The sequence below is a fragment of the Charadrius vociferus genome, unplaced genomic scaffold (assembly GCF_000708025.1).
Source record: "Charadrius vociferus isolate BGI_N301 unplaced genomic scaffold, ASM70802v2 scaffold163, whole genome shotgun sequence".
Taxonomy (NCBI): Eukaryota; Metazoa; Chordata; class Aves; order Charadriiformes; family Charadriidae; genus Charadrius; species Charadrius vociferus.
This window is the reverse complement of record NW_009648332.1, coordinates 4,693,352-4,720,375: the sequence shown is the minus strand read 5'-3', so window position 1 is coordinate 4,720,375 and position 27,024 is coordinate 4,693,352. Positions and strand designations below refer to the sequence as shown.

The 27,024-nt window shown below is 41.4% G+C and overlaps 1 protein-coding gene across 1 annotated transcript in view; it reads right to left on the bottom strand.

The window, feature by feature from the left end:
- Positions 1–27,024, bottom strand: part of AGBL4 (ATP/GTP binding protein-like 4) — a 972,041-nt gene that overhangs the window by 179,950 nt on the left and 765,067 nt on the right. Inside the window, exon 9 of the mRNA XM_009884833.1 lies at positions 22,094–22,208. Within this exon, the coding sequence (XP_009883135.1) occupies positions 22,094–22,208 (115 nt within the window). The remainder of the gene's footprint in view (positions 1–22,093; positions 22,209–27,024) is intronic.

Below are 27,024 nucleotides of genomic sequence, written 5' to 3'. Positions count from 1 at the left end.
CAGCAGGATAAATCTCACTCTAACCCCAACCCCCTCAACTCCTGCACGTTAACAGGGTTAGAGAAATCTGTGCATATGGCAGTTTAGCCCACTTAGTGCAGATGATACAAATCACTTTCTGGGAATACCCCACTGACCACAGACAGCTCTAAGCCACCAGTCTAGAGTAGATGACTAACTTCAGATGGTTAAGAGCTAAACAAAATTAATCCAACTTGTATTATTCAAAAAGGTATTTAAAGCGTAGGTGGTGTTATACCTACTAAGCAAAGTCCAGAATCCATAGGGCGAGATCTGACAACGTGAAAATAGTAATCTCCTAATCAGGTACACAAAGTCCTTCAGGCATTTCAAAATCCTAAAACCCCAAGGGGGACTTTGTTGTCAAGCAATTGCAAGTCAAGTTTCACAACCCAAAGAGGTGCACAGTTTTTCTCACTGAATTTTCCGAATGGATCATCCAAACCTTTGAAATTCTCTCATGGCTCATTTGTAGGCATCTCACTGCATCCCAGTGAGAGTGGATGAGAGGGATAATTGAAAATGGGACACGTGGGCATCAAAACAAGCAAAATGACCCCCTCCTTTCTCTTTTTCTTTTTCTTCTGGTTCACGCTTCTAAATGAAATCCCAGGCTGTCTTCCAACTGCTACTCAGAGCTGTCACAGAGAAGGAACACGTAGAGAGCACTTTAACGACTGACTGACCTATTTCCATCCTTGTCAGTGCTGCTGCATCTAAACCCTTCGTTCTGAATTCTACGCACATACATGCACACGTGCACAGCAATTTTCCTGTATACTCCCATGAGGAACTATTTCCAAAGTCTAACTTCAGCTCCTAAAGGAGCTCTCTGTTGCCTCCCGAACAGCTGTTAACCCCATCGCCTAAGTGCCCTCCTTAATTAGGTTACATTTTGGGAGTCTGAACTTGGGGGGAGACAAGGAGAGCTTTGATTTACTGACTTGTCTGCTCTTTTATCAGTTCTGTTCTCCATTGGATGCTGCTTTATATCCAAGGAATTTGTATACAAGGATACTTTCATCCCTTTTAAAAATGCAAACACACAAAGCACTGCTACGTAGCAAATAAATCTTAAAGCACATTAATAGCTTCAAAGTTCTGGCAACCGAATTCATGTGCAGAGCAGAAGACCACCGAAAAAGCACCCAAGTGGCCAGTCCCTTCCCACAGCACTCAAATCAATGAACCTCAAGAATGGCAAAAGGTTTCCAAAGCTGAAGGATTCTCAAATCCTGCCTGCCCCTTTTCCAGGAGGGAAAAAAAGGAAAAAAAAAATAAATGTTACCGTATATGACTTCTGTGCTACTATATGTCACTTCCCAGGAAGAAGCAGTCACTGTCTCGCTGATCTTGGCTGAACTTCCAAGATACAGAAAAAGTTAATTGGATGAAATGAGACTTCCGAAGAAAAACTTTGTGTGAAAAGACCCTCAACAAAAGATTTTAATGAAATCTCTAATCCAAGGCGCTGCAATACAGAGCGGCAGCAGCATTCTCGATATTGTAGTGGAGCCAATAATACTTAGGAGGAAACTTTTCTCAGTTGTTGTTCCCCAAAAATGTGTCTTTCTGATGCTCTCCCTTCCCCCCCGCCTCTCAATTAAAAGGTTTATAAAATAAGAAATGAAAAAAAAATGTTAATGAAGGCAATACGGAACATTTAAAAAAGATTCTTTTTGAATATGGTCACATTATCCTTTATTGGCCCCGAAAGAGGATAAAGTGAACGTTGTTTCATTATTATTTCTTGTTGTAACAGTGATCTGACACAAGCGAGTATAATTATTGCATCTGTGATTTTGTATTATTGTCTCAAGAAGTTTTCCATTTCTACTTAATGTGTCTTTGTGTAGAAGGAAGCCCTTGTCAGCAGGGTGCCAAGCGCTGCAAAATGCTGTTGAACTTTTGGGGAGTAGACCACACTCCTGTAGGAGATTTTTAGAAAGCTACACAGAACTGGACCAGAAAACCACACTTTGAGGAACCCTGAAAACTGTGATGAACTTCAGAATGTTCACACACTCTGAAAAGCCAGGGGAAATATTTAATTCATCTCGGCTGACTTTTTTAAACAACAAACCATTCGCTGACACCAAACTTCTACAGACACACTCATAAGGGAGGAAAACGTTTGGTCTTCGTCTGCAGCTCCCATGAGATAACAATCTGCTGCTTACCTTGGTAGTTTTTTCCCCATTTGAAACATTTACTTTCCTATTTCTTAGTTTTACTCTCCAAATATTTTTATAACATCTTCCTCTACTAAAGTTTTCAGCACCTGCCTTGCCCCTCTGAATGCATGCATGGTGGTGGTATCAGCTTCCTGTATTAAATAGAATCATCTCCTGTGTCTTGTGCTACAAGATATGTTTTCGAGACCACAGATATATCTTGGCACCTCTTTTCCACACTGCCATTTTGAACCTCCCAAAGCAGACTCAGCGCAACAAGGCGTATTAGCTAGGTGAGAGCACAGGATTAGCCCAGTGGCTCAACCGAGCTCTTTCAGTATCTCAGGGTAGCCCACACTCATATAAGGTTCCCTGAACTCAACCCTTGTCACACAAGCCCAGGATAATAAAAGGTATCTGACAGTTACTTCACTCAGTATTTCCACAGCAAATAGCGGCAATGGCACATCAGCCTGGTATAAGGAACCAGCCCAGTCAAGGACTGCCACAGAAATTCTCACTAATGGCAACTTCCTACTGGACCTCACATTTATCCTGTGGACAGTAGACGTCAAGTCCTTGTTTGCTAGTTATAAGGTAGCTGATTCTTAATTTCTTAGCAGATTCTGTCTCATGACATGTTGCTGGAATCAATGGGAATTAGGCACAGATTACCTTTAAAAATATGCCCCAGAGTAGCTGCAGTCCAGGTACTCAGAACAAGTGTCATTGGTTGAAAGGTAATTTAAGTGCCAAAATCAGTATGAGAATTTGCGCTAAGTCCTCTCTCAGGACTACACCTAGGCTCATAATTCAATTAGGTATTACAGCACTAAAGCCAGATGTTCGCTCCTAATCTCTGGGCAGAGGATTCAGTATTTTAAAGAGACAAAAGAGCAGATGATGGTACTTTCCCTCCTGTTCAGGTCTGTACACTAAAGGTCTGTTCTCAGCTTTTTCAGGAGATCAGAAAACTGAGACTCCTACATACCGTAGTTACAGAGGTGTGTTATATAGGCAAATGTGCATTTAATCATACCCCATCTGAAGGATTTTTTTTTTTTTTTTTTTAATTTGGGATAAAGAGAGTTCTGAAAACAACTCAAAGCTTGTTGATCGTTTAGGATGACTGGAAATAGTCTGCAGTGGAGCCTTGAAACATGCAGCTGTTATGTTCTTGTTACTTACAGATCTAATCATTTCTTGCAGTGACAACCAGGATCTTATTGGCAATGGCATCAACTGTGCTTTCAGAAATACGTCTTTGTGTAAAGCTACATCCACTTATGCGCAGAAGAACTACAGAGCTAGTTCTAGAAATCTGCTTTTTACCAGAAAGCCCTTTGCTGTTTTTATTTTTAATTGATAACCCACAAGCACCCAGAAAAGTCCTATTTATTGAACAAAATTTTAGACAAAGGCAAAAGTTTCAAACTATATCTGTTAAATATTTCTGTCTTTAAAAAAACCCAAAAAACAAACAAAAAAACCCAAAACAAACCAAAAAAACCTAGATATGGAAGCTCGGGATTTCCAGGCTGTTTTTGGGAGAAGTTTAACAGTTTCAAGAGAGGAAAAAAAAAAAAAAAAGAAAAGAAAAAAAGAGAGTGTACAGCAAGGCATAATTCTGTCCTGCAGCTGAACAATTTCCTCCAAATTCCATTCCTCATATGCTGTGTGTCCTGAGATGCCCTATCCTGCCCCAAAACGGATCCTTAGCTAACAGGACAGAGGCAGCTGCTCTGCTCCCAACAGTGATGCATTTATGCCCTCAGGCAATCCCTTGGGAAATTTTACTTGCAGCTGGTTTAGGCACGCTTGTCCTTTTGAACTCATTCGTGCAAAGGAACAAAATCGGGTGGCAGTAGCTGTGTTAAGAGGCCAGGCCGTTATCTCCACTTGTGGGTCAGAACTGGGTGTCTGGCTTGTGGGAGATGAGAAACGCCAAACAGGCCACCGGTACATGTACACCTGGATGGAGACAAGCACTAAAACAGGAATCAAGAGAAAACTTCATACCTCTGAAAATCTGCTTCCCTCTGTGTTCTATTTGCAACACAAATAACTGTAGAGCTTTTCCATGGGAACGACAGAGTGCTACACTTTAAATTCCAAAGCCAAAAATTTCAAGATTACCTATTTAGGTGCCTGATTTGAGACATGCTATAGAAGTGCCTGTATTTTAGAAACTGCTAAACACTCTTCATCTGGACTCCAGAAGCCTTTGCCATATCTCAGTGTCAGTAATGGAAACTTCAGCACCTGAGAGCCACCGTCTGCTCGTGCAAAGCTGAGTACGAGCCTCCAAATCCAGTGCAGATCTAAGGCTTTCCTCACGTGTAGAACAGGACTGTCCAGCTGGGGACCGGTGCCCCATCCTGCTCCAACAGGATGCAGTGAGAAAGGCACAGGATCGTGAGAAGAGCACAGAACTGATGTCCAGACTCCCTCTCCCTTGCAGTTTTGTTGAAGTACTGATTAAGAATCACGGAGTGGTATAAAACAAAGCTCTTAATATCAACCAGTGATATTAAAGTAATTACAATCATGTAAATGACCAGTTGGCATTTCTACTGTATTTTATCAATTTATCGTTGGTAGTAATTCTAATTTGCCAGATAACATCTTCAGGTGATTAAATGGTAGTATGAACACGTATACAGGGAGAAGTTTAGGTGATCACTTTAATTAAGATGAACAAAGACAAAATAATCTGTTCTTGACAGAACTAAATACTAGCTTTCACCTTAACCACTGGTCAAAGTCACATTGAGTTCATTTAAGAACTCAAAATTTAATACAAGTTATGTCCCCAGGTATAGTATTGTTTCCAGGAATAAATAAAATAGATGTGGACTATCAAAGAGCTCCATTTATAAAGAATGTGGCCACGCTATTTTCTTTATTCATCCCAGCACTTAGGCATGACCTGCTTCCAACTTAATTAGTTGTTACCAGTTCCAAGTTCCAGCCTTTTATTTTACAGATTAGAGATTGTTTCTTTTCAGTACTTTTTTTTTTTTTTTTTCATGCTTGACTTAAAACAAAGCACCATATCTGAAATGAACTTAACTGTCATTGAGGAATGTGCAGGTACAAACCATTTCTGATCATGCCAGCAGTGATCAAATGGTCAAAACTGACCTTCCTCCTGCTTCTGCAGACCTGGAACAACTACAGGGCTTATACAGCTTCAGCTTAAGGCAAGTGTTAAGGGAGTCATCAGCAAAAGTTAACTGGATTTTCTGAGAAATTAGGAAATCTTATTTTGTTTCCTCTTTACCCTATAAAGAAGATGTTTCTTCTTTACCCTATAAAGCTTACACAATACCAAACTGTAAATCCCTCTGCGTTGGACAGTTGAAAGAAAGAGCCTCCAGCTTCCACTGATTCTAATGGAATTTGTCATTTGAATGGAAGAAATTCTCTCCAGAACTCACAGAATACTTCAATTAGATAGAATGATTTAAGTTTATATGCAGCGTGCCCAATTTTTCCAGTCAAACAAACTTATAATTCTAAGAAAGACCAAGAGAACATCATATATATGGGCTTCTTGCAAAAAAACCCCCAAATACCCTATCAGCACTGTACAATAGTTTGAAAATCACACATTTTAAAGGCAGGCAGAGGCTACTGTGATAGTCTTTGCTGATCTACCACTCACACATGCAGACTTCCCTTGAAGTCATCGCCATTCACAAACAAAACCCCAACAAAACAAACAAACAAAACCCCAAACAGACCTTTTAGGAAAATATTTTGATTTCAAAACAGTCTATGAGGGAAAATACACCATAGTCTTTAACCATCCCCTCAAGGACTTGAATCTTCATTTCTTGAACATCAGTGTCAAGATATTCTGCTCTTTTATGCCCTATTTTATTACTACTATTATTAAAAGTAACCTTCATGTTACTCCATGTTAGTATATTCCTTATATACGTACTCAGTCTTAGATCGTGGACTGATGAATCCCCACATATGCTCTCATGTCACTCATTTCTTTGCCTGCTGTCTGTCAACCTAAACAAACTAAGCTCCAGGACCGTCTTGTCACAAGGCAATTTTTTGCAATTCTCTTCTCATTCTTGCAGTTCTTCAGAATGGGTCAAACCTGTACCAAACACAACTGTTTACACACCGATGGCCTGCACTTGTCTGACTCAGTTTTGCAAAGTTGGATTTCTGAATATTCCAGGTCATGAGTAATAATTTGAGATAGATCCAAGATACAAAGAGTACAGCTGAGTGATGACATGGACTCAAACACGCAGGGTTCTTAGAAACAGAATATTTATCTAGACCTTTTCAGACAGGAATCGGAAATAAAAGTCTGAGATAGACTAATTGTTCAAAATATTCTGGTTGGCTGGATCAAGAAAGCTGTGGTTGTCTCCTCCTCCAACTTCAAGATGAAAGAGGACTTGACTGGGTTCTTCCAAGGTAGCAGTCATTTGACTTACACGGGAATTTATGAATCCTTGGCTGTGTTGTTACTGCTAACAAGAGCTGACAGTTAAATGCATTTCATTAACAGAAACTAGAATGAGAATGACAAGACTTTAGCAGATCAGATCTGTAATTGAAAAGGTGACCAATGTAAGGAATAAGAGCTGTCTGCTAGGATTGCACTTGCCTCTCACCCACACCAATAACAGCATACCTCCTGCATGCGACCTGTCTGTCTTTTACACTAGTTAGCAGAGCATCAGCAAGATGGAGACGTCAAGAGCAAACCTACGCCAGCATCAGCTCCTCCTTGCGTGTCAACAGCAGGACTAAAAGTAAACCCTACTGGAAGAATTAAAAACAAACAAGATTTTAGCGGCTGAAAATGTACAGAAGATTAGCAAAGGCATAGTAGAAAGTAAAGGAGATAGACTGGCAGTTCGTCAATTGATTCTTTTTAGTCTTGGAAGAGCAGACGGAAGATCTATCCAAGGACAACTGCCGGGGTAACAAAACTTGCTGGGAGTGCCTGCATGGAAGAGATATTCTCACTGTGTAGCTTCCTCACTAGCAAGCACTGCCAAAAGATTGACTGGGCCTTGAACATCTGTGGATTTCCAAAACCTACTGAACAAACCTACCTCCAGATGCACAAAATGACAATTTAATCCAGATGTAAAACAATGGGTAGAACCATAATACTGCTCAGCTGTAACAGAATAACAAAAATCCTAGTGCTACAATTTAAATGATGCTTAAACCGGGAGCCAAGTATACATCCACAGCTTTTTCCAAGGAGTAAAGAATAGGAGAATGGAGGAACATCTGAAAGTAATCCATCCTGAAGAAGCATATCTTTGGGGTCAACCTTCCTTTGCAAATGTATTTTGTCACTGAAAGCTCCTTCCCGGGGTTCACCAAATTTAGACTAGTCCTACTGTCAGTTGATATATGAAGGTTATTGAGCCTGATTATATAGTTAGCTATTGTGTTTCCTGCCACAAACCAGATGGGGGAAAAAAAAGTCTAACATAAAAAAGTAAAAAAAACCTACCACTATTCATCCTATTATATTTAGTACTCTGTCTTCCCCTGCTATAACAGCTTGCTTGATTGCCTTGTCCACCTGCTGTGCCACACTCTTTTAGCTCTGAAAGCACTTTAGGAAAGTGAGGATCATTTATGATGTACTTGTACAGCGCCTAGCAGAACAGGATTGTGGCTTCTGGTCAACACTGCAGTGTCAATGTGTTATCAATCACCTGAACATTCAGGCTCCCTCGCTAACCTATTTCAATTCAAATCAATATAAAAAATTTATTATTAATAATATGAAATGTGACCAGCCTGAGAGGCTTTGCACGTTTCTGTGACATCCTTGTTTCAGTTCTTGAGATTCCCAAAGATACATACAGGCTTACTGTAAGCCCTTCCACAATGCGGCTCTTTCGCCGCTTTGTACAGCATCAGATCACAGCTCAGCCCACTCTATTCATAGAGACTGGTCTTGTTTAAAAGAAAAACCCATTCTCTCACCCAGCTGTTACTCGGAGAATCAAATGCAAGGCCCCTGCCTCCCTTTCTTCCCCTGGGCATGGGGGCAGAGGCACCACAGAGGGGTTCAGGCTTTTCCTAGATCTGACAGAGCTGGCAGACTCCCAGGATAACTGCTGCATTAGCCTCAGGGTGTTGGAAAGCTCCAGTCCTTTTGCAAGCGCTTGGATGTCTGAATGGCACTGACGAAAGGGAGGGGGCAGCTACACCCACCCCCCACCACAGCATTCCAGTGTTATTAGAAATCCAGCTGTTCTCTGCAAACAGGCAGGATTTACTGATCATATTTTGGTTAAAGAGACAGATGAAATTCCCCTTCCCCGTCCATTATCATTGTATAATCTATACAATTCATCAGCTCAATGGCCGTGTCAGTAAAGAAAAGGGAGAGGGAGCATTAGCATTCAGAGCACACGCACCACACAAGGCGGCAGGTTTATGATCTGCGCAACCTGAAATAAGCACTTCTCTTCCCCGGGGGACCTGGGTTAACACCGAGTAGCTGCGCGTTAAGTCACATATACTTCTATTAATATACATCCCTTCCAGTCTTGGGAGGGGAAGAAGAGGCAGAATACCTGTCCCATTCAGGCTGGCAGAGACAGCTTATATTTTCGTGGCTCGACACTCTGTGTCCAGAAATGTCACATTCCTTTTCTGATCCCAACTCCTCCATGTTGGGAGCAAAGCGCTTTTCCTCCAGCTCTTCGGCACCAACCAGGCAAAGCCATCAGCTGTCAATCAGCTGTCACATCTACCTCCTCCCAGACTGCCCTGACATCCCCACTCTGCCTGGCACCAGGGGCAGCAGAGAGGTAATCTGCTATGAGATTAATTGCTCCCTCTGCCGTGTCAGCACAGCTATGATGGCTTCTGTATTTATAGGGAGGGGAGCAGAAAAAGGATTTTGTGGACAGTTTTTCACCCTGTGTATGTAATGGAGTGTAACAGTTGCATGGAAACAGCTCATTTCCAGCCTTTGACACCATAAAGCCGCTGTTTCCCTGAATGGACGTGCCGAGTCACCCAACTTGGTAACAAGTAGTATAGATAATAATTTCCTGTTGTTATCAAATAGTAATCCTAAGAAGGAGATCACATAGGCATGGTTGCATTTGAACGCACAGCAACCATCCGAGAAACCGCTGGATATCACTGTCTTTGATTTCCAAAATGCCCAGAATAACTGCACAACAGCCACCCAGATCTTGGGCTCTGGCTTCAAAATTGCTTTAAGCCCATCTACACCGAAGCTGCCACTAAAGAGAGATCCCTCTCTGCTCATTCCTTCCTCCTGTCTTGGTCCCATTTTTCTGGCTGCGTAGGGAGCAACGTGAGAACTGTTTTGTCAGGCTGTTTTTCTGCAGGATCGGTGCTTTTCTGGCTCACAGCACTGCCACACAAGCACCAGTCCTGGCAAAAAGGAGATGGCAGGGAAGTACAGCCAGGAGGGAAAACAGAACTGAACTGCCCCTTTGGGTAACAGCACACGCTTTCCTTAGCTTAAAGCAGCTGTGAAACAGCAGTCTCCAATCTCCCTCTACTTCAGCAGAACAGGCTTGTATACTACTAGCTAAATAAAAACCTTCCTTTACTGCCAGAACCTACATTTTCAAATGAGTGCCAGGACTAGTTTTCAAGAGCTCAACACCTCGCAAGCTCTTGAAACTCAACACTTCCCCATGTTTCTTTTGGGACACTTCACCTTTGAGAATTAACCCAAGAAAAAAGGTATTTTCTCCAAACAGAGAAGAGGAAACTTCACAACTCGTAACCACTTCGAGACACTTTACTGCAAAGAGTGAAAACAAGGCTCTAAGTCACAAAGAGATCACGGTGTCTGTGGGCCAACGCGCTGACCAAGACATGCAAGTGGGAACTTTGGGCAGGTGTCTGCCTTTACACTCCCCAGAAGTGATGTACATCCTCTGATTATTTAATGTTGTTTTATTAATACAATATTGGTTTAGATAATGGATGAGATTTGTCTCTGGATTGTTTTCATGTTACACAACACTGCCCTTAGGACTAATATTCTAAATTATACAGCAAGCTGCCATCATTTTAAGTGCTGCAATTTAAAAAAAAAAAAAAAGAAAAAAAAAAAAGAAAAGAACAGCTGTCACCCCGGAAAAGAAAACAACAAAAAAGCAACCTAAACAAACATTCCCTTAGGCTGCTATTGTTTTCCTAATAACTTGGACGGGATTTCCTCCTCCCCACCCACATAGCAGCAGTTGGAACAGGAAGACAGGACTTTCCTATTGATCAGTGCTAAAGATTTTTCTGGTTAACTGAAGGTGAGTACTGAACCCCTCGCTTGTATAACATGATAAAACTTGGCTATAAGGAAGGGGACTCTTGCAGAGACCACAAGACTGATCACTGGTTGCAGGTGATATTGTGTATATGGGTGCAACTTCAGAAAATCCCAGGGTCTCTGTCCAGAAACCTCTTCATAAAGAATTAATCCCTCAGATGCCTTCCCTGACAGCTGGTTAATCTGTAGGTCCCAGGTGAGCAAATATTGCTGAAATGGAGGAGTGGGAATGGGGAAAAGAATGTTAGTTATAATAGAAAAGATTCTAAGATGCTGTGTGGGGTGGAACAATCCAAACCTGGGATACACACTAATCAGATGCTGAGCCTTCCTATGCTTATGGATAGCAGGCAAAACAGCTTCCTTGCTCTCCTGCTCTAGGTTGTTCACCTAGAAGGAACAATAGGTGCTCTCATTAAGGCAGAATTTGACCTCTCATTAGTCATTTCTACACTTAAGGAAAATATTTCTTCTCTGGACTTGTAGTTTCCATTTTTCACTTAATTGTTGCAAAGACAAACCCTCCTGGCACAAACCAGAACTGAAGTGTAACCTGTAAAGCTAAAATATAAAAGTAGCCAGCTCTGCCCCCTGGACCAACAGACAGGAGGGTCTCGGTTCTTCTCTAGAGTCACAGAATCATAGCATGGTTTGGGTTGGAAGGGACCTTTAAAGGTCACCTAATCCAACACCCCTGCAATGAACAGGGACATCTTCAACTAGATTAGGTTGCTCAGAGCCCTGTCCAGCCTGACCTTGAATGTTTTCATGGATGGAGAATCTACCACCTCTCTGGGCAGCCTGTGCCAGTGTTACATCACCCTCACTGTAAAAAATGTCTTCCTTATATCTAGTCTGAATCCACGCCCTTTTAGCTTAAAACCATTACCCCGTGTCCTATCACAACAGGCTCTATTAAACACTCTGTCCCCATCTTTCCTGTAAACCCCCTTTGAGTATTGAAAGGCCACAATAACATCTCGCCAGAGGCTTCTCTTCTCCAGGAAGTCAGGAGAGTACTGCCAAGTACTGCAGTGACTCCACACTAGCCAGGTGTCAGGACTTCAGAAGCAACTCCTGAAGATGAGGAAGAATGGAGTAGTCTAGTTAGGGAACAGCCCCACTCAATAACCGATAGCACAAGGACAGCTTGAAACCCCGTTTATAGTCCCAATTGCGTGGGTGTGCGCAGGGCTGGATGCAGCCCTTACATCCCAGGACATGAGAATATGGGCAGGGCCGGAGCTGAGCTCAACCTCATCAACATTTCAGGTGCTGGGATTTGCTCCCAGCTGAGCCGACGGCTGAGTGATGGTGCTGGCAAAGCAAATACAATGCAGACAAAGGCAGCACAGTTCACACTAAGCTTTGGCTGCTCTTGATTTCTGCAAGGAACCACACCTTTTGTTTGGGCGAATAATTGTATTAAGGAGGGAAAACTAAATCAAGGGCAAGGGCAGGAGGGGAAGAAAGCCCACGGAGAATCAACACATGAGTCACAGCCCTCATTGCAAGGGACACTTCCGAGCACTTCCCTGAACTAGACCTCCAGCAAAGCTACACTATCACTAATTTAATTTGGCGGAAGGAGGGAGACAAAGCCTTTGGAATTGGAATCTGGATTGTCCTCATTGCTGACAGCTACACAAACAGTTTCCATACCACAGACCATCTCCTCTTGGGATAAGTGCCCCATGGACACATCTCCTGCTCATTGATAGTGCTCTGACACCTCCCCTCCTTCAAGGCACTTTGGCACAGCATCCTTATGACAACTGCTGGGGTGGGAGGGTGTCTTTGGTGCATTTCCAGCTAGGTGCAATGCATGTTAGAAGCCAACAATAGGTGCTGTGAAAGCAGGCAGCTGCCTGAAGACCACCAGTAAAAAAGCCAGTTACAGGCATGTCTTGCACCTGTCACTGGAAACAGCTCAATAAATTGTACCAGCAGATGGCACTTGTGAATACACGGCATATTTCTTGGGTTGTGTCACAGCCATCACTTCCCGTGTCTGGCAAATAGCCTTTTCGGAGCTGCTCTCCCATCTTTTTTATTAGATTTTAGATGCCATGGACTGTGGAGTGGCAACTACTGTTCGAGAAGTAGAGCTCAGCTCATTACAACATTAGAGAGAGACCAACTCAGCGTGTTTCTCCCTTCTCTCACTCACAAAACTAACAGTAAAGCACTGCTTTGATTGCATGGGTATATTTAAAGATACAGTTTTTCTAAACAATACTGCTTGGTACCTACATAGTGCCTCAAAGCCACGGAATGCAACATGGTTTGGGTTTTGGTTCTTTTTGTGTGTTTTTTTGTTTGGATGGGGTGGGGTTTTTTTTGGTTGGTTGTTTTTTTGTTTGTTTTTGTGGTTGGTTTTTTTTTTTATACACAGACACTAATAAATGTAGTTCCACAGCTAATTTTAGATATATGAGACCTAATTCCTAAATTGAAGATGGGTAAACCAAAACAAAGATCTACAGCAAATTGGCTGAAGTTTACTAAGTCATTTGCAGGATGAAAAAAAAAGTAATACAAAAAAATCAAACAAAACACAAAAACAAACAAACAGAAAAACCACTGGATTCTTTCGTCCTTTGTTTGCTGCTATGAACAAGAACTCAAATCAGCAGAGATACAAGCCAGACTTAAAAAAGAAGGAAAAAGGGGAAGAAAGCCCAATACATTTATTTACTTAACTGAAAGGAAAGCTAAGAAACCCTGATGGGCTTCTATTCAGACCCGAGATCAGTTATTCAGGAGGGGAGGAAAGGAAACAAACATTTCAACCAAACTGACATTAAGATCCCTGTTAATTACAAATACATTCTAGAAGACAAAAACTTGCAAAAAATAAAATCAGTGACAGTCAAGAATAGGCTCCTCCAGCAACTCACAGAAGTAAGTGGCACTTACATACAAACTTTGATTCACCTGGCTGGGATTCATGAGTTAGGTGCTTATTCTCTGCGTAACGGCTCAAAGGTAATAATCACAAATGCTGCTATTTAAATGGAAAATAAATAGCCCTGTCTCTTTAAGGACATCATGTCTCATTCTCAGTGGAATAATGGCAGATATAAAAAAGATATGATTTCAATATTTCTCATTATGACTTCTCTCCCTGCTTGTCTAAAAATAAAAGGCTACTCTGTAGTCCCAGATCAATCTAACTAAAAGAGAAGGGTTCGCTTACAACAACAAAATAGCAGCTCTGATACTAGTTACGTATTCATCACATGTGAAAATGGCCCCATAATGCTGTCTTCAAAACCTTCCAACAAGTTGTATTAAATTAGGTTGTGTTTGGGTTTTGTTTTTTTTCTTGCACCAAAAGCAAAATAAATATAGCTTTATTTAATGCTACTAAAAGGTTCAGATTCAACTGGAACCCCAAGGCATGTGGCTTTGTTGTTAAAGCACATATACTGGCTCTATTGATTGGTGCAGTCCTCTGTGCAAGAGAATTTGTCACATCAATAGCAACTGAAAAATACTCAGGAGCTGTAATATGGTTTAAATGAGCAGTTACCACATCAATATAAAGAACATTTTCAATGGCAGTAGATAGGAACCCTTTTGCAAACCTAGTATTTGTTTTAAGATAAAGGATGACAACTTTTTTACAAGGAAGATTTTTTTTTAAGTAATGGTGAACCACTGTAACTGTCTTACAATCACAGCACTCTCTGGGCAATAAAAGCCACAATGGAAAGAAAACTTCCAAGCAGGAAAGGAATGTCAATGCTACGAGCCAGATGGATGCAAGGGTGAGAGAAAACCTCTGCTGCTGTCTTGCCTCCCTGGTCTTTTCCATTGCTGCTGCCCAGACCCCCCTCTGTCACAGCTGCAGATCCAGCCCGGACTTTGCTTTCCAGGGCCCCAACCTGGCACGCGGCACCCTGGTCTGTATCAGGAACAGTGTGGCCAACAGGACTAGGGAAGTGATTGTCCCCCTGTACTCAGCACTGGGGAGGCCACATCTTCAATACTGTGTTCAGTTTTAGTCCCCTCACCACAAGAAAGACACAGGTGCTGGAGCATGTTGGGCAACAAAGCTGATGGTCTGGAGCACAAGCCTTCTGAGGAGCAGCTGAGGGAACTGTGGTTGTTTAGCCTGGAGAAAAGGAGGCTGAGGGGAGACCTTATCACTCTCTGCAACTACCTGAAAGGAGGTTGTTGTGAGGTGGTGGTTGGTCTCTTCTCCCATGTAACAGATAACAGGGCAAGAGGAAATGGCCTCGAGTAGCACCAGGGGACATTTAGATCGGACAGTAGGAAAAATTTCTTCACCAAAAGTGTTGTCAAGTGTTGAAACAGGTTGCCCAGGAAAGTGGTTGAATCACTATCCCTGGAGGTATTTAAAAGACGTGTAGGTGTAGTGCTGAGGGACATGGTTTAGTAGTAACTTGGCAGTGCTGGGTTAACAGTTGGACTTTATGATCTTGAAGGTCACTTCCAACCAAAACAATTCTATGAGCTGGGAGATCGAAAATAGATGTGCACACATACAGGTTGCGGGAAGAAGACAGCACAGAAAATTGCTGACCTGTTCTCAATGCCAAGTAAGAACTAGGGGAGGAGAAAGCTTCTGCCATGCCTCACCATCTCCCCCAGCTGCACGGGAGAAGGCGACACAAGGAAATGGCCATTCCCTCACTATGGCAGGTCTCTTTCCATTTGTTTTTACCCCCATTATCAGGGCGTTTGGTCCTAGCCCCAGCTAAGTTTTTAATCCATCAGGCTGTCAAAAGACACTGTGGCGTTGGAAAGCCACCTTGGATTTCCAATTTTGAAACTGGAAAGGGAGGAGAAGAGAAGAGCTCAGTTGCCACCACCCTACCAGGGGGTCAGTAACACATTCAGCAACCATGGCCTGCCTCTCCCGTAGTCTGGCTACGGAGGGGAACATCATTTGCCTCCACATGAGTCACCAACCCCCAGCTGATACTAAATGTGACGTAGGCATGCACAGTGAGAGCCTCGCTGGCCTCAATAACATGCAATCTAAATTAAGAAGCCAAGCAAGGGGCAAGAGACGCCACTGAGGAGAAGACCATGAAGCTCACAGCAGGCTGAAGTGGGTGATGCTTCTTGCACTGGGGCAGGAGTTGAACAGCCTCAGGCCGGAGGAGACCGAGACAGCTAATGCCTACCATCTGAGGGCAAACTGGGCAAGTAATAGGAAGAAAAATCCACAGCACATTACTGAGCAGACAGAAATCCCATGAGTTCAGGAAATGTCTAAAATGAAAAATCAATGGAGGCTGGGAAAGTACTTGGGGGAAAGCATCTTACGAGCATCTCCCACTCTTACAAGGAGAGAGACACTGTCCAGTGCTGCAGTAGTGGATACTGGGCTTGTGAGGTCTGACACAGCGCGGCTGTTCTCACAGACCCCCTAAGATGTATAGCCTCTGCTTTGGCCACAAATGAATTGGGAAAAAAATAAATAGGAAATTCACGGCAAGGAACAAACCTCAATTTCCTGGGAGTGAAAAATCCCTGTTTTTCAATAATAAGAAATAGTTCTATATTTTCAGGGGATGGAACGTATTTTTCTTGACTTAGTGTATTTTTGGAGTAGAATTCTCTCTCAATCACATCCCTTCTTCCCTTGGGTTAATGTACAAGAGACATTCTTGTCATTCAGGCAAAAATCCCACTAAAGGAAGACGAGAAGCGGCATGTGCTGCAAGTTTTGAAGGAGATAAGAAATTTCACACTATCCTGATATCTTCTGGGTAACTGCTTATTTTATGATGACTAATAGGCAATTACTATGGTAATACCGCAATACAACATGTGTGAGGTTTGAGAATGAGAAATTATAGGTAACTACTTTGGACTCATTTCTATGGTAACAAAAAGTAATTGTCATTAAATACCAGTTATATTGCGGCTGTACCTGGTAATTATAGATTTTTTATGCCCAGTAACATAAATAAAACCAATAAATTTATTCAAAAGGTCCATGATTGTTTACTTATACGTTGTTATATAGAATACACAATGACAAACGCCTAATTAGGAAAAATAAACTCCATCGAGAGCTTCATCTTGTCATCTGAGATGGATACTCTGTTTTTCAATTCAGGGCAATGCATGAATTTCACAAGTATTAAATGAAGCTAAGAAAAAAAAACTCCCACACCAGAAAAATAGGTGAAAAATAATCAAGAGATATTATGCAAATGACAGTATGCACACAAGTAGCCATGTCTTACAGCTGGACAAGTGATAGTAAGAACCACATAACATATTCCATCACGGTAAACATACATATACTCCTGTATGTGTGCAGCTATAGGTGTATCCCCCAAAGCGATATTATCAAAGATCAAAATCAGCGCTCCTCAGTGTTACAACATATAGCTCTGATTTAGAGCTAAAATAATTTGGATAAAGTCCACATAAGCTTTTACTGTCAAAAGACCCTTTATAAACTACATGTGAACACGAATGTTGAACTTTTGACTATTTCTAGAGTCACAGAAATAAAGTTGACAAAAATCTATTCAGGATAAATCTGAAATATTTCATCTGGTCCAAAGCCTAGTTTTCTGTTTATATTTCAGACTCTTCAAAAGGGATCTTTAAAAAAGGTCATCTTTTGAACAAATGATGCCATTAACAAACAAGAGAAGAACGTCCTTTATAAAATGCTGATATGAATCATTTAAAATGTTTCTCAAGCCTTCCCAGCTCCCTTTTTTCACTTGAAACAATTTGCCAAATTCAACTCACTTCCACAAACCATTTCAGTCCTTACAAAACTACATTTCTGGGGTAAAAATTGTCCAAACCATTTGTCCAAAACATTTCACCCCAACACAGCTTTCATTGCAGTATGGACTCTGACACTGTTTATGGTGAATTTGGCTTTCCAGTCTGGGCATAACTCTTCACCTTTCCATCCAACAAATTGCTTTGTTAACCCCTCACACAAGCAAGCAGTAAAAAATGAGTTAACTCCAAAAATGTCGTACCTGATAGTGAAACAAGAAAGGATTAGAATCAGTGTGTGCCCTCTTCTCCCCATTCATAGAAATTCTTGCAGTCCCTACAATCAAGCTAGAAGGATACTGTAGTGATGACAGTTCAGAACATTTCAGCTAATTCATGGCTTTAATTTACTGAAGGCTGATACTGTCACAGCTAACTAACTGAAGGCAAGACAGAAACGACAAGGAACAGGAAGCCTTACCGGGTCATGCAACAAAGCCTTTAGAGAACGGCCAGGGTATTTCAACTGGCTTGTCATGGCATTTCTGGGATACCTCAGTGAAGAGCTGCCCAGACTAAGAAACACATCCCTTTCGGTGCCAGTATAGGGTTTCATCTCCGGAAGGTGAGGCTGACAAATTGGAACTAATCTAAGATGGTGTGGTACAGTCATCTCGCCTGCAGGGACACATTTCAGCATTCAGCTGCAGAATGCCAGTTTAAGAACAAGCTCTCGATAAAGGAAAGTTCAGGCCAAGCCTGGGGATGCACGACTTTTAAATCAAGAACACTTTTTTTTCCTTTAGTCTAACCCCACGTCCCTGGGGATGGTAATAGGTTCAGAAGATGATAATGCTACACTGCAAACGGGGAGAGAAAAGTCAAGAAATCTATCTTCCCTGCCTTAGTTTTCCTTTATTTCCTAAAACTGTTTCACAGTTTAAGCCATCAGAGAGGGTGACATTAGTGTTATGGAGAAAGTCACAAATATTTTTATTTTTTGCCACGTTCTTTCACGAAGCTAAAGATCAAGTCATGCACCATCCCCAGCAAAAGGGGTCTTTCAATTCAGGTGAGAGCTGAGGACAAGTTACAGAACAGAGGGCAAACGATGCTGAAGACTCACCATTTCAGCTAGCTCAACCAGTGGCATCTTCCTGGGCAATTTAATTGGCAAGCCCATGCAGCATAACATTTTCTAACGCACTGTAACTGCAAGGCCAGTTACGCTTAGAAGTACAGTAATACCAGGTTTTAAAGACTTCAAGAAAGGGATGAAGCCTGTCTTCCTGTTTTGGGAGAGACCTTACATCCTTGACCACACTAAATGGCAGGTTCCTATCATTATCCTGTATGTTAGAAACAGTTGAGCATACTAATGTGGCAAGAAAAGGACTATGGAGGGTTTTTTTCACTGAAGACAGATTGCAGTGTAGTAGTCATCTTTACAGAAGGGTATGATGCTCGCAACCCAGCAGACAAGAGCTAGCACTGCTAGCAGGAGCAATCCCAATTAGCCATTCAGGACTTTGGCTTGCAGGTGAATTTGCGCTCTGAGGGATCCACTTGTCTGCACCTAACCTCTCCGACACTTGTACCCAGCCAACTCTGATCTATCGTAGTGCGATTTGCCTACGATTTTTCATTTCTCAGCTCTTTTCAGAAAGAAACAAGTGAAAGTAAAAATCAAGTCTGCTGATTTCTAAACAGTCAGTCAGAAATTTCACTGGAAAAGGTCCAGTAGAGGCAATTTCACCAACTCTCTTGGTTTATGTACATAAGTAATAGCTATTAAGAGATAGAACCATACTTATTCACTTTCTATTAAAAGATTTATGCTCTAAGATCATAATCAAATTGCAACTTTTGTCTATTTTTAAAAAATACTTTAACAAATTGTGTATAGACCTTCCAAACATTCTAAATTAGAGGGGACGCTTAACCACCCCTTTAAGTCACATAAGGCACCTTGTCTTTTCATTCCTAACTGTATGGGTCCACAAATACACTTCTTAAACTCTTGCATATACTTAAATAAATCAGTAAAGTTTAGCACCCTGTTTGCATGCAGGCTGATACGCTGGGTATTGATGTTCATGTCCATGACCGTTTCTTTTAGAGCCGCCCGAATGTACATGCAACATATAAACAACCTTCCTCACAGATGTGCCTGTGCCGCGAGCGCCTGTGCTTTATAGCTGTGATATTAAACTCACTTGTTGCTGGTTATGAACATTTCACCACAAGAGAGTCCCTTTAGAGTCACAACCCATTTGGTCTGTTCTCTTGAGAATGAGCAACGGTTTATAGACAATAGACAATTCCTGGCATTATTGTTGCAGTTTTGGCTTAAACTCCTAAACCTCAGTTCACGAGCACTCAGAACAAAGGCACAAGGATTACAGAGAGGAGCACACGACCCAAACCCTCAGAGTGAAAGTTCTGCATCTCCAAAAATAACAGTGAAGAAAATCCCATCAGCCAACTGTTACCATATCGTCCTGGGTAAATGAGTGGTTAGTTCCTGTTTTGATTACAAGAGAACTAGTATATCCTACCCCTTCTATGAGAACTGCTGATGTATTCAGGCTTTTAACGGTGCCCACTGCACCTGGGATTTCAGAGGACAGTGAAGTGCATCTGACAGTATATTTTGTACAAAGACATGTACTGGTGGGGTAAAAAAAAAAAAAAAAAAAATATCTCCCACACTGGCAGGAGATCAATTTACAAACTCAAGCATGAGGTTTAATTACCTATTTCATTATCTTAGTTTGCATAGCTCTGAATGTGAACCTTCAATGAACCAAAGAAACAGTCGCTAGCTGCTGCTTTGAGAAAGAGGGAGATAATAGGAAGTAGAAGTTCAAATGCCTAAAACTGTTCCTGCTGCATATGGCACCACAGACCTTGTTTGCAAAAGCAGGGGGACTGTCTCCAGCCAATAGATATGTGTTATACCACGCTACGTGGAAGACTTCTGAAAGTCCTATTTATGTGCTAATCTGTACAAAGACCAAAAGAGATGAAACAGCCTTATCTAGCCAATCACAGAGGAGCCTCAGAGTTAAATTTTCAAACACTAGCAATTGATCCTTAGAGATTTTTTTAAAATTCATCCAGTAAATTCAGGCAAATAAATTGTGATGTGCTTGTGGATTTTGTATGAGCAGGAAATAAAGTGTTTGCTGTAAATTATTCACTCAGCACTAGTTAACTACAGCACCAGCACATTGCTAGGCTTTCTAATATTCTTCTCAAGATAATAGGTAGCATTTTGCTTATTACCCTCATTTTTTAAGTTATTAGTTACATTAGCCCATTTGTAAATAAAGTGAAGAATTGCAAGAAAATCAAATGCTTTTCCAACTACCTCATTAAAAGTCTCTTTAAGTTCAGGAGGCTTGAAAAATCTGCGTATCATGAAAAGCTAAAACAATAGCGTACCATCAGGCTCAGCAATTCCAAATGAATTCACTTGCCCTTTTATAATACCTGGGTTCCCAAAAGGCTTTTCAAGTTGTGAGCCATATGCATGTCTGTAAAGCTGCGTGTCTCTCAAAAAATATAAATAATAGCGCAAGAGAAAAACCCAAAGGGCAAATGATTTTTTTGGAGAAAACAAAAGCTACTTAATTGCACCTGGAGTTGCCTATGTGCAGGGCACCTGGAACAGAGTGAAGCAATGTAGTATCAGATTCTAGAGCCATTTTAGGGCTTTATTCCTGTAAGGCGACATAACCTTTATGATAAATTCCTAATGCTGTCAGACTCCACTACTGCAACATCGCTCTCTGGTTTTGGATTTGCCAAGAGTTGAGGGAGTATCAGTGTAGCTGGAAGGAGACTACGTGTCCTCGGAAGTTTCGCTTATAAAATATGTATATAAGCACTGTTGAAATCACCCACGCAATTCCCTGCTATTTCAGTTTAGTAAGGAGCAAAGCACAGGAGGGCTAAGAAGAACATATCAAAACAAAGAACAGCCAGCAGCACCATTTTCTGCAACTTCTAGCTTCTTCCTCAGTGGTCTCCTCATCCACACAATAACCCAGTCTTATTCTGCTTAGCAATGCAGTTCCTAATTAGATGAAAGCTCAAGGTAGCCTGGCTACAGAGCGCATTGTGTTATTTAGTCTTGCGCTGTAAGCAAAACCACATACTGTATATTACATTTCTCAGGGGCTTCTCCAGAGAACTATGTGGTACATGTAATTGCCCCCACAAACAAATCATCAACTAATCAACTGCTTTTCATTATCACCTCCAGCAGCACATCTATTTTGTAAATAAACGCATTAAGAGCAAACAATTTTAGGGAAAACAAAAGATTATCTGAATACGTTTTCAACAGAGGAGGTGGTAAAGTAGTAATTCAAATACTAAAATGAAACAAAATTAGCATAGGGTGGAATGATTATTCCATTCCATGTATGCCTATCTATTACAGTATAATAATAGACTGAAATCTGTGACTTTAATGGATGATCTGGGTAGTTGAAGGGAACTGTGATTGACTGACACATTTACATAGAGGCTGATGAGCAGCATAATGAATGCATTTATAAAACACAGCTAAGGTCTAACTCTAAGCTGGCTTTAACTCCCACACCTAAAGAAGGCTTGCAGAGCAGATACCCTGGTTGCTCTCTACCTCCTGAAGCAAGCCAATTTGTCATTGAGCCCCCTTCCTTGACAGGAACATCAGGAAGCACATGGCCACATGAGAACCTCCAGTTTGAGTGGAATTAATTGAAACAAGCCATATAAGATTCAGTGACAAAACAGTGTGGGGTGTATAAAGTAGATATAACAGTGTACAGATTCATACTCCGCACCATACCTGTAATTTCCTAGGTATACTCCATCAGGATTGAGCATGGGTGCAATCTTGAAGACCAGATGATCTCTCAGTACTTTCGCAATAGGATGCTGGCTCACAAGGAAATCAATTATACCTGAGAAAAATGAAAGAGTTTGAAGAAGAGGGTTTATGACATCAATGATTTCTAGATATCTATCTGAAATTTCACATATAAAATATCAGAATGATCATTCCTCTGTACTGCTCCTGCTTCCAACAGAACAAACCACTTGGAATCATGTAGCACCTGCCACCTTCTAAAAACTCCAGAAGTAAGAAATTTAAGGATAAATTCATTAGTCCATCCTCATAATGCAAGTACAATATGGCTACATTACCAGACAGAGTCAAGTTTCCACAGAGGGAGAAGTTACTGCTTATCAGCTGAGCCACAATTACAAAACGTTTCTCCTCCTAAGTGGTGAAATGAAGTAAAACCGATTAGTTTAAGCCTACCACCTTACATACCCAGCATGCATACATGGGCACACACTGCAGCTCAGCTCATGAGTGGCAATTTGCTAAGCTGAGGCACCTCAAATTTGTTTGAGCGTGTGCCAAGACCTACCCTTGACACATGAACACAGAGTTCAGATCATCTGCGTGTATAAAGAGATATAAAATGCCTCGCTAAAACTGGGAGGGTTACATAAACTCTGTACCAGGCACAGGCAACCTGTGGGATTCATAGACTGGAATTTATAAGGCCAGGTTCTTCACTTACTTTACACCCTTAAAAACCAGGAGTAACTACACCTCATCAGTGAAGCTCCTTTAACATGGAACCAAGGTAAGTGACAGGAGAACCAGATCCTAAATGCCCTTCCTTTGGGCACAGGCACAGCACCAGACCCCGCAGCAGCTCCTGCCTCCGAGCCCTGTGCTCAGGGAGCGACTAAACATCTCCTTGCTCCAAGGCTGGTGCTGGGGCAGGAGGCAGGCAGTCTGGCAGTTAAATTCATTGCTTATTCTTCCACCAACTTGGTACTGACAGAAATAGCTTCCAGGGAATGAATGTCGAGATAAATTGAGTTCCTGTGTAATCTCAGGACACCCACAGATAGGTCATGACAATTTGCTATTTATTGTAAGGTCCATCCTGTGAAGCAGGAACCATTTACTGAATTTCCCCAGAATAAATCAATCACTACGCTCTAGTAACAGGATAAAATTAAGCAGGGAAAAATTAAGGCTGATCATCAGTAAAATTTCACTAATGGCGAGCTCTATTTTTCATCAGAAACGTTTATCGCTGGACAGGGCAAAGCCCTAGGGAATAGATATAACAAGCAACAATTCCGCATAGAAAAGATGGCAAGGGCTAACTAGCTGACTTCAAAAAAGCTGACTTTGGACCTGATTTTTTGTGATCCAATCAAAATCTTTAAAAACAAACTAAAACCCAGGTACATGCTAGGTTACACACACTTTTTTATAGCTTGGCTGAAGCATACGTTAAAGATGGGACCAAAATCTCACACTGTACAACTTTCTCATTTAACCTGTTTCCTAAGGCCCGTTTTGTATTTCAAATAATAACAAATCTGAACCTATGCTGCTGTTGGAATTAATTCTAATTTGCTGCGGCACACAGGGAAAAATGAGGCTTCTGGAATGTCTACGATGATCAAGGTATAATTGACTCTAAACATTGGCATTTTTTTCATCTCTTAGTGACTAAACCTGCAGAAGAGAAAGTTCCTTTCTGTAACCAGGTCTTCCACTTGAGAAGAGACTGAACCTGAATTTCTGAGGCAAATTAGCATATACATAATTACATTGCTCAGGAAATGTTTCTGCAATTACCTCCTCCCAATGAAGGAAACTGAACATCGATCTGCTTTTTGGCTGGTGGTGTGTCTTTTGTTCATTATACAACAGCAAGAACATGAAGAAACGACAGGGACACAGTTGGATCCTGAATAACCAGGTTTCCTAACCGTATGCAAACATGAAAGGCTTAGCTATGTTAAACTGCTGCTCTAACTGTTTTCTGGCAGTGTCTAAAACATAATCCACAGTACACTCACCTGGAGGGCTCAAAACTGTTTAAAGGGATGCAATCCCACACTTAGTCTATGGCTTCTTGAGACACTATGCTGGTTTCAGTTGAAGAGCTTGCAACTAGACTCAAAACATCACATGAGTTCATGTTTTCTAAAATACTTGGAAGAGTTAACTATTCAGAAATCAGTATGTTCAGAATATACTTTGTCCTAAATCAGGTATGACCTTTCAAAGCAGCCATAATAAAAGCAGCATAAATATCGCATTGTATACACAATCATCCCATCACCAAAGACCTTGGTGGAACAGTGTTGCTCTGAGATGTTTCAGTGCTCCAAGCATGTACTTCTGATGGCTCTTCGTGCAGCAGGGAGGACCACAAGTACCTCAGGGATAACACAACTGCTTTTCATTCAGGAAGGTAACACAAGAGCCCAAACTCTCAGAGCTTTGCCCTGGCTGTAACTGTGCCAGGGAAGAGGCTTGTCCAGGTTCTGCTTGTTTTGCTCCTGTTATTGATGCAGCCTCACTCGCAGAGCTTGGCAAAGGCATCTTGGCAACCAGAAGCTACAGTTTTCAGCTTCACGAGGGGAGTTATTATTCCCTGACCAAGGACGCGCTATGACGCGGATGGCTCTGTATAAACACGTAATGGGTGAGCCTCTGCTCAGCATGATTCACCACCGCACCGGGCGCACCAGACTCAAGGGAAGAGACTGACCTTGGGCACGCAGCAGCTTGGTGGCAAACGAGACCCAGCATTTCCCAACGTACCACAATCTATTAGGGCGTACTGCAGCCAAGTTTGCCCGATCTAAAGAGATTTACTGTATTTTATTATTTAGGAGACAGTTAATTAAATCTGAAGAAGTCTTAACCCGTGGTAATAATACAGAGCAAGAGTTAAAAATAACTAAAACAGAAGTCTAACCTGGAAGTAAAGGCAGTTCCAAGGAACACAAGAGAAGCATCAGATGAAGGCATACATCTAAGTATACAAACCTCACCACAAAATTATTGTAAGCATCCAAACAATCAATACAATTAGCAAATAGCTTTGTCTTTCAGAAGAACCCAATAGTCTCTGGATCAATAACATTTAAAGTAAAAAGACAGATATCAGACTATTAAAAAAATACCATCACAGAGAACTTGGTCCTCCTGTTAATAAATCAATACAAACTAAATTTTACAGCTTCTATAATCAGCAAGAGACATATCAGTGTATCTCATTAGGCCAGGGTTAAGAATTTGGCAGCAACCAAAGCCCATTTAATATCATTTACTTCAAGGCAGACATGGCAATACAACAGATGCCCTAATTTATTTGTTGATCTTTGTATTAAAATAACAGTTTGCTGGTAAACAGGAAGGGTAATGATGCCAGTCACCCTTGTTAGTGGCTAATAATTGCTTAATTTGTCCACTAATTGACCTGTGCTACTGTTGAAGCACTGGATCGTGTTGCAGGGCATGAAGTAAACAAGGCCACTGTAATGTTACTTTAGAGAATGACTTCTGGAAATAGAACTACTTATTGCTATAAATTTTCTCTTCACAGATGAGCAGATTAATTGGTCTGCCAATTAGTCTGCTATTAAAGAAAAAAAGGGCTGCCCACAGATTGGTTGGATCTTCGAACCGCAGCCCTAGTTTGGGTCAAATGAAATAATCCAATCTGAATCAGTCACATCAGCTATGAAAAATAAGACAAGCATTATTTAAAAACAAATATCTGTGGTTGGAGATCAAGGAAAATAGCCCAATGACTACGTATTAGCTCTTCGAGTGACTTGAAAATAAAATGGAGAACATGACGTAATGGGCCTACTCAGGCACATTACAGTGTGGAAAAGTTCTCCAATTAAAAGAAGCAAAACAATATAGATTATTTTTGTATCATCCTTTCTGGAAAGTAATTAAAATCATTATTTTTCAAATAACAACATGCAATTATAAATGCTGCCTGGAACTGGAACAGCTCAGAAATCAGCATTCAGCCATGACATAAGAAGAGGCTTATCCATAGTCCACTAAAAATCAGCCAAAGTCTTTACATTAACTTCAAGGAGCTTTTCATAGTAGTGAGGGAAAGGAAAGAATTGAAAACAAGGAAAAAGGAAAACAATACTGACAACTGTGAGTCATTACATAGTCACAATGGCTCTGAAAATTTTAGCAGTTTTTTACCAGTCTTTCTTGGTAAACAGCTTCACTGAAACTGGTAAATCCTGCTGTAGGTGACCCTGCTCTGGCAGGGCAGTTGGACTAGATGATCTCCAGAGGTCCCTTCCAACCCTGACCATTCTGTGATTCTGTGAAATGCAGAGCAAATCTCTACGCGGAGTCACTTCTCCGTCATTATTCTTTCTCTAAGCTAAATGCAATTTCTCTTGCCTTCTGCAGCTCAGCACCTCTCACCGACTCCAACACCAGATCCTGTAGCATCTCTCTGCCCACCCTAAGCCAGCTCAAATTATCAACTGGTGCTTCACACGCAAGTTGATCATTCCCTCTCCCATAAGAAAGCAAAGCAACCTCCTCTGCTCACATGATTTCCACTGTTCTGTCTGGGTGTTTCCTCAATCATAGAATCACAGAATGGTTTAGGTTGGAACGGACCTTGAAGATCATCAAGTTCCAACCCCCCTGCCGTAGGCAGGGACAACCACCTTAAACTCTGTTTAAACTTCCTGCTGCCTCTAACGTGACCTCTCCACATTTGCTCCTTCCAGAGAAAAGCCTGTCTTATCCCCTGTTTCTCCATTACCACACCCTTCCACTCTCAGTCTGACAATATGTTTAATTGTATAACTATATAATACATTTGCCCTGCTCCTATTACTGAAAATCTAATCACCACAGATCCTAATGCAATATGGCAACTGCTAATGCAAACATAT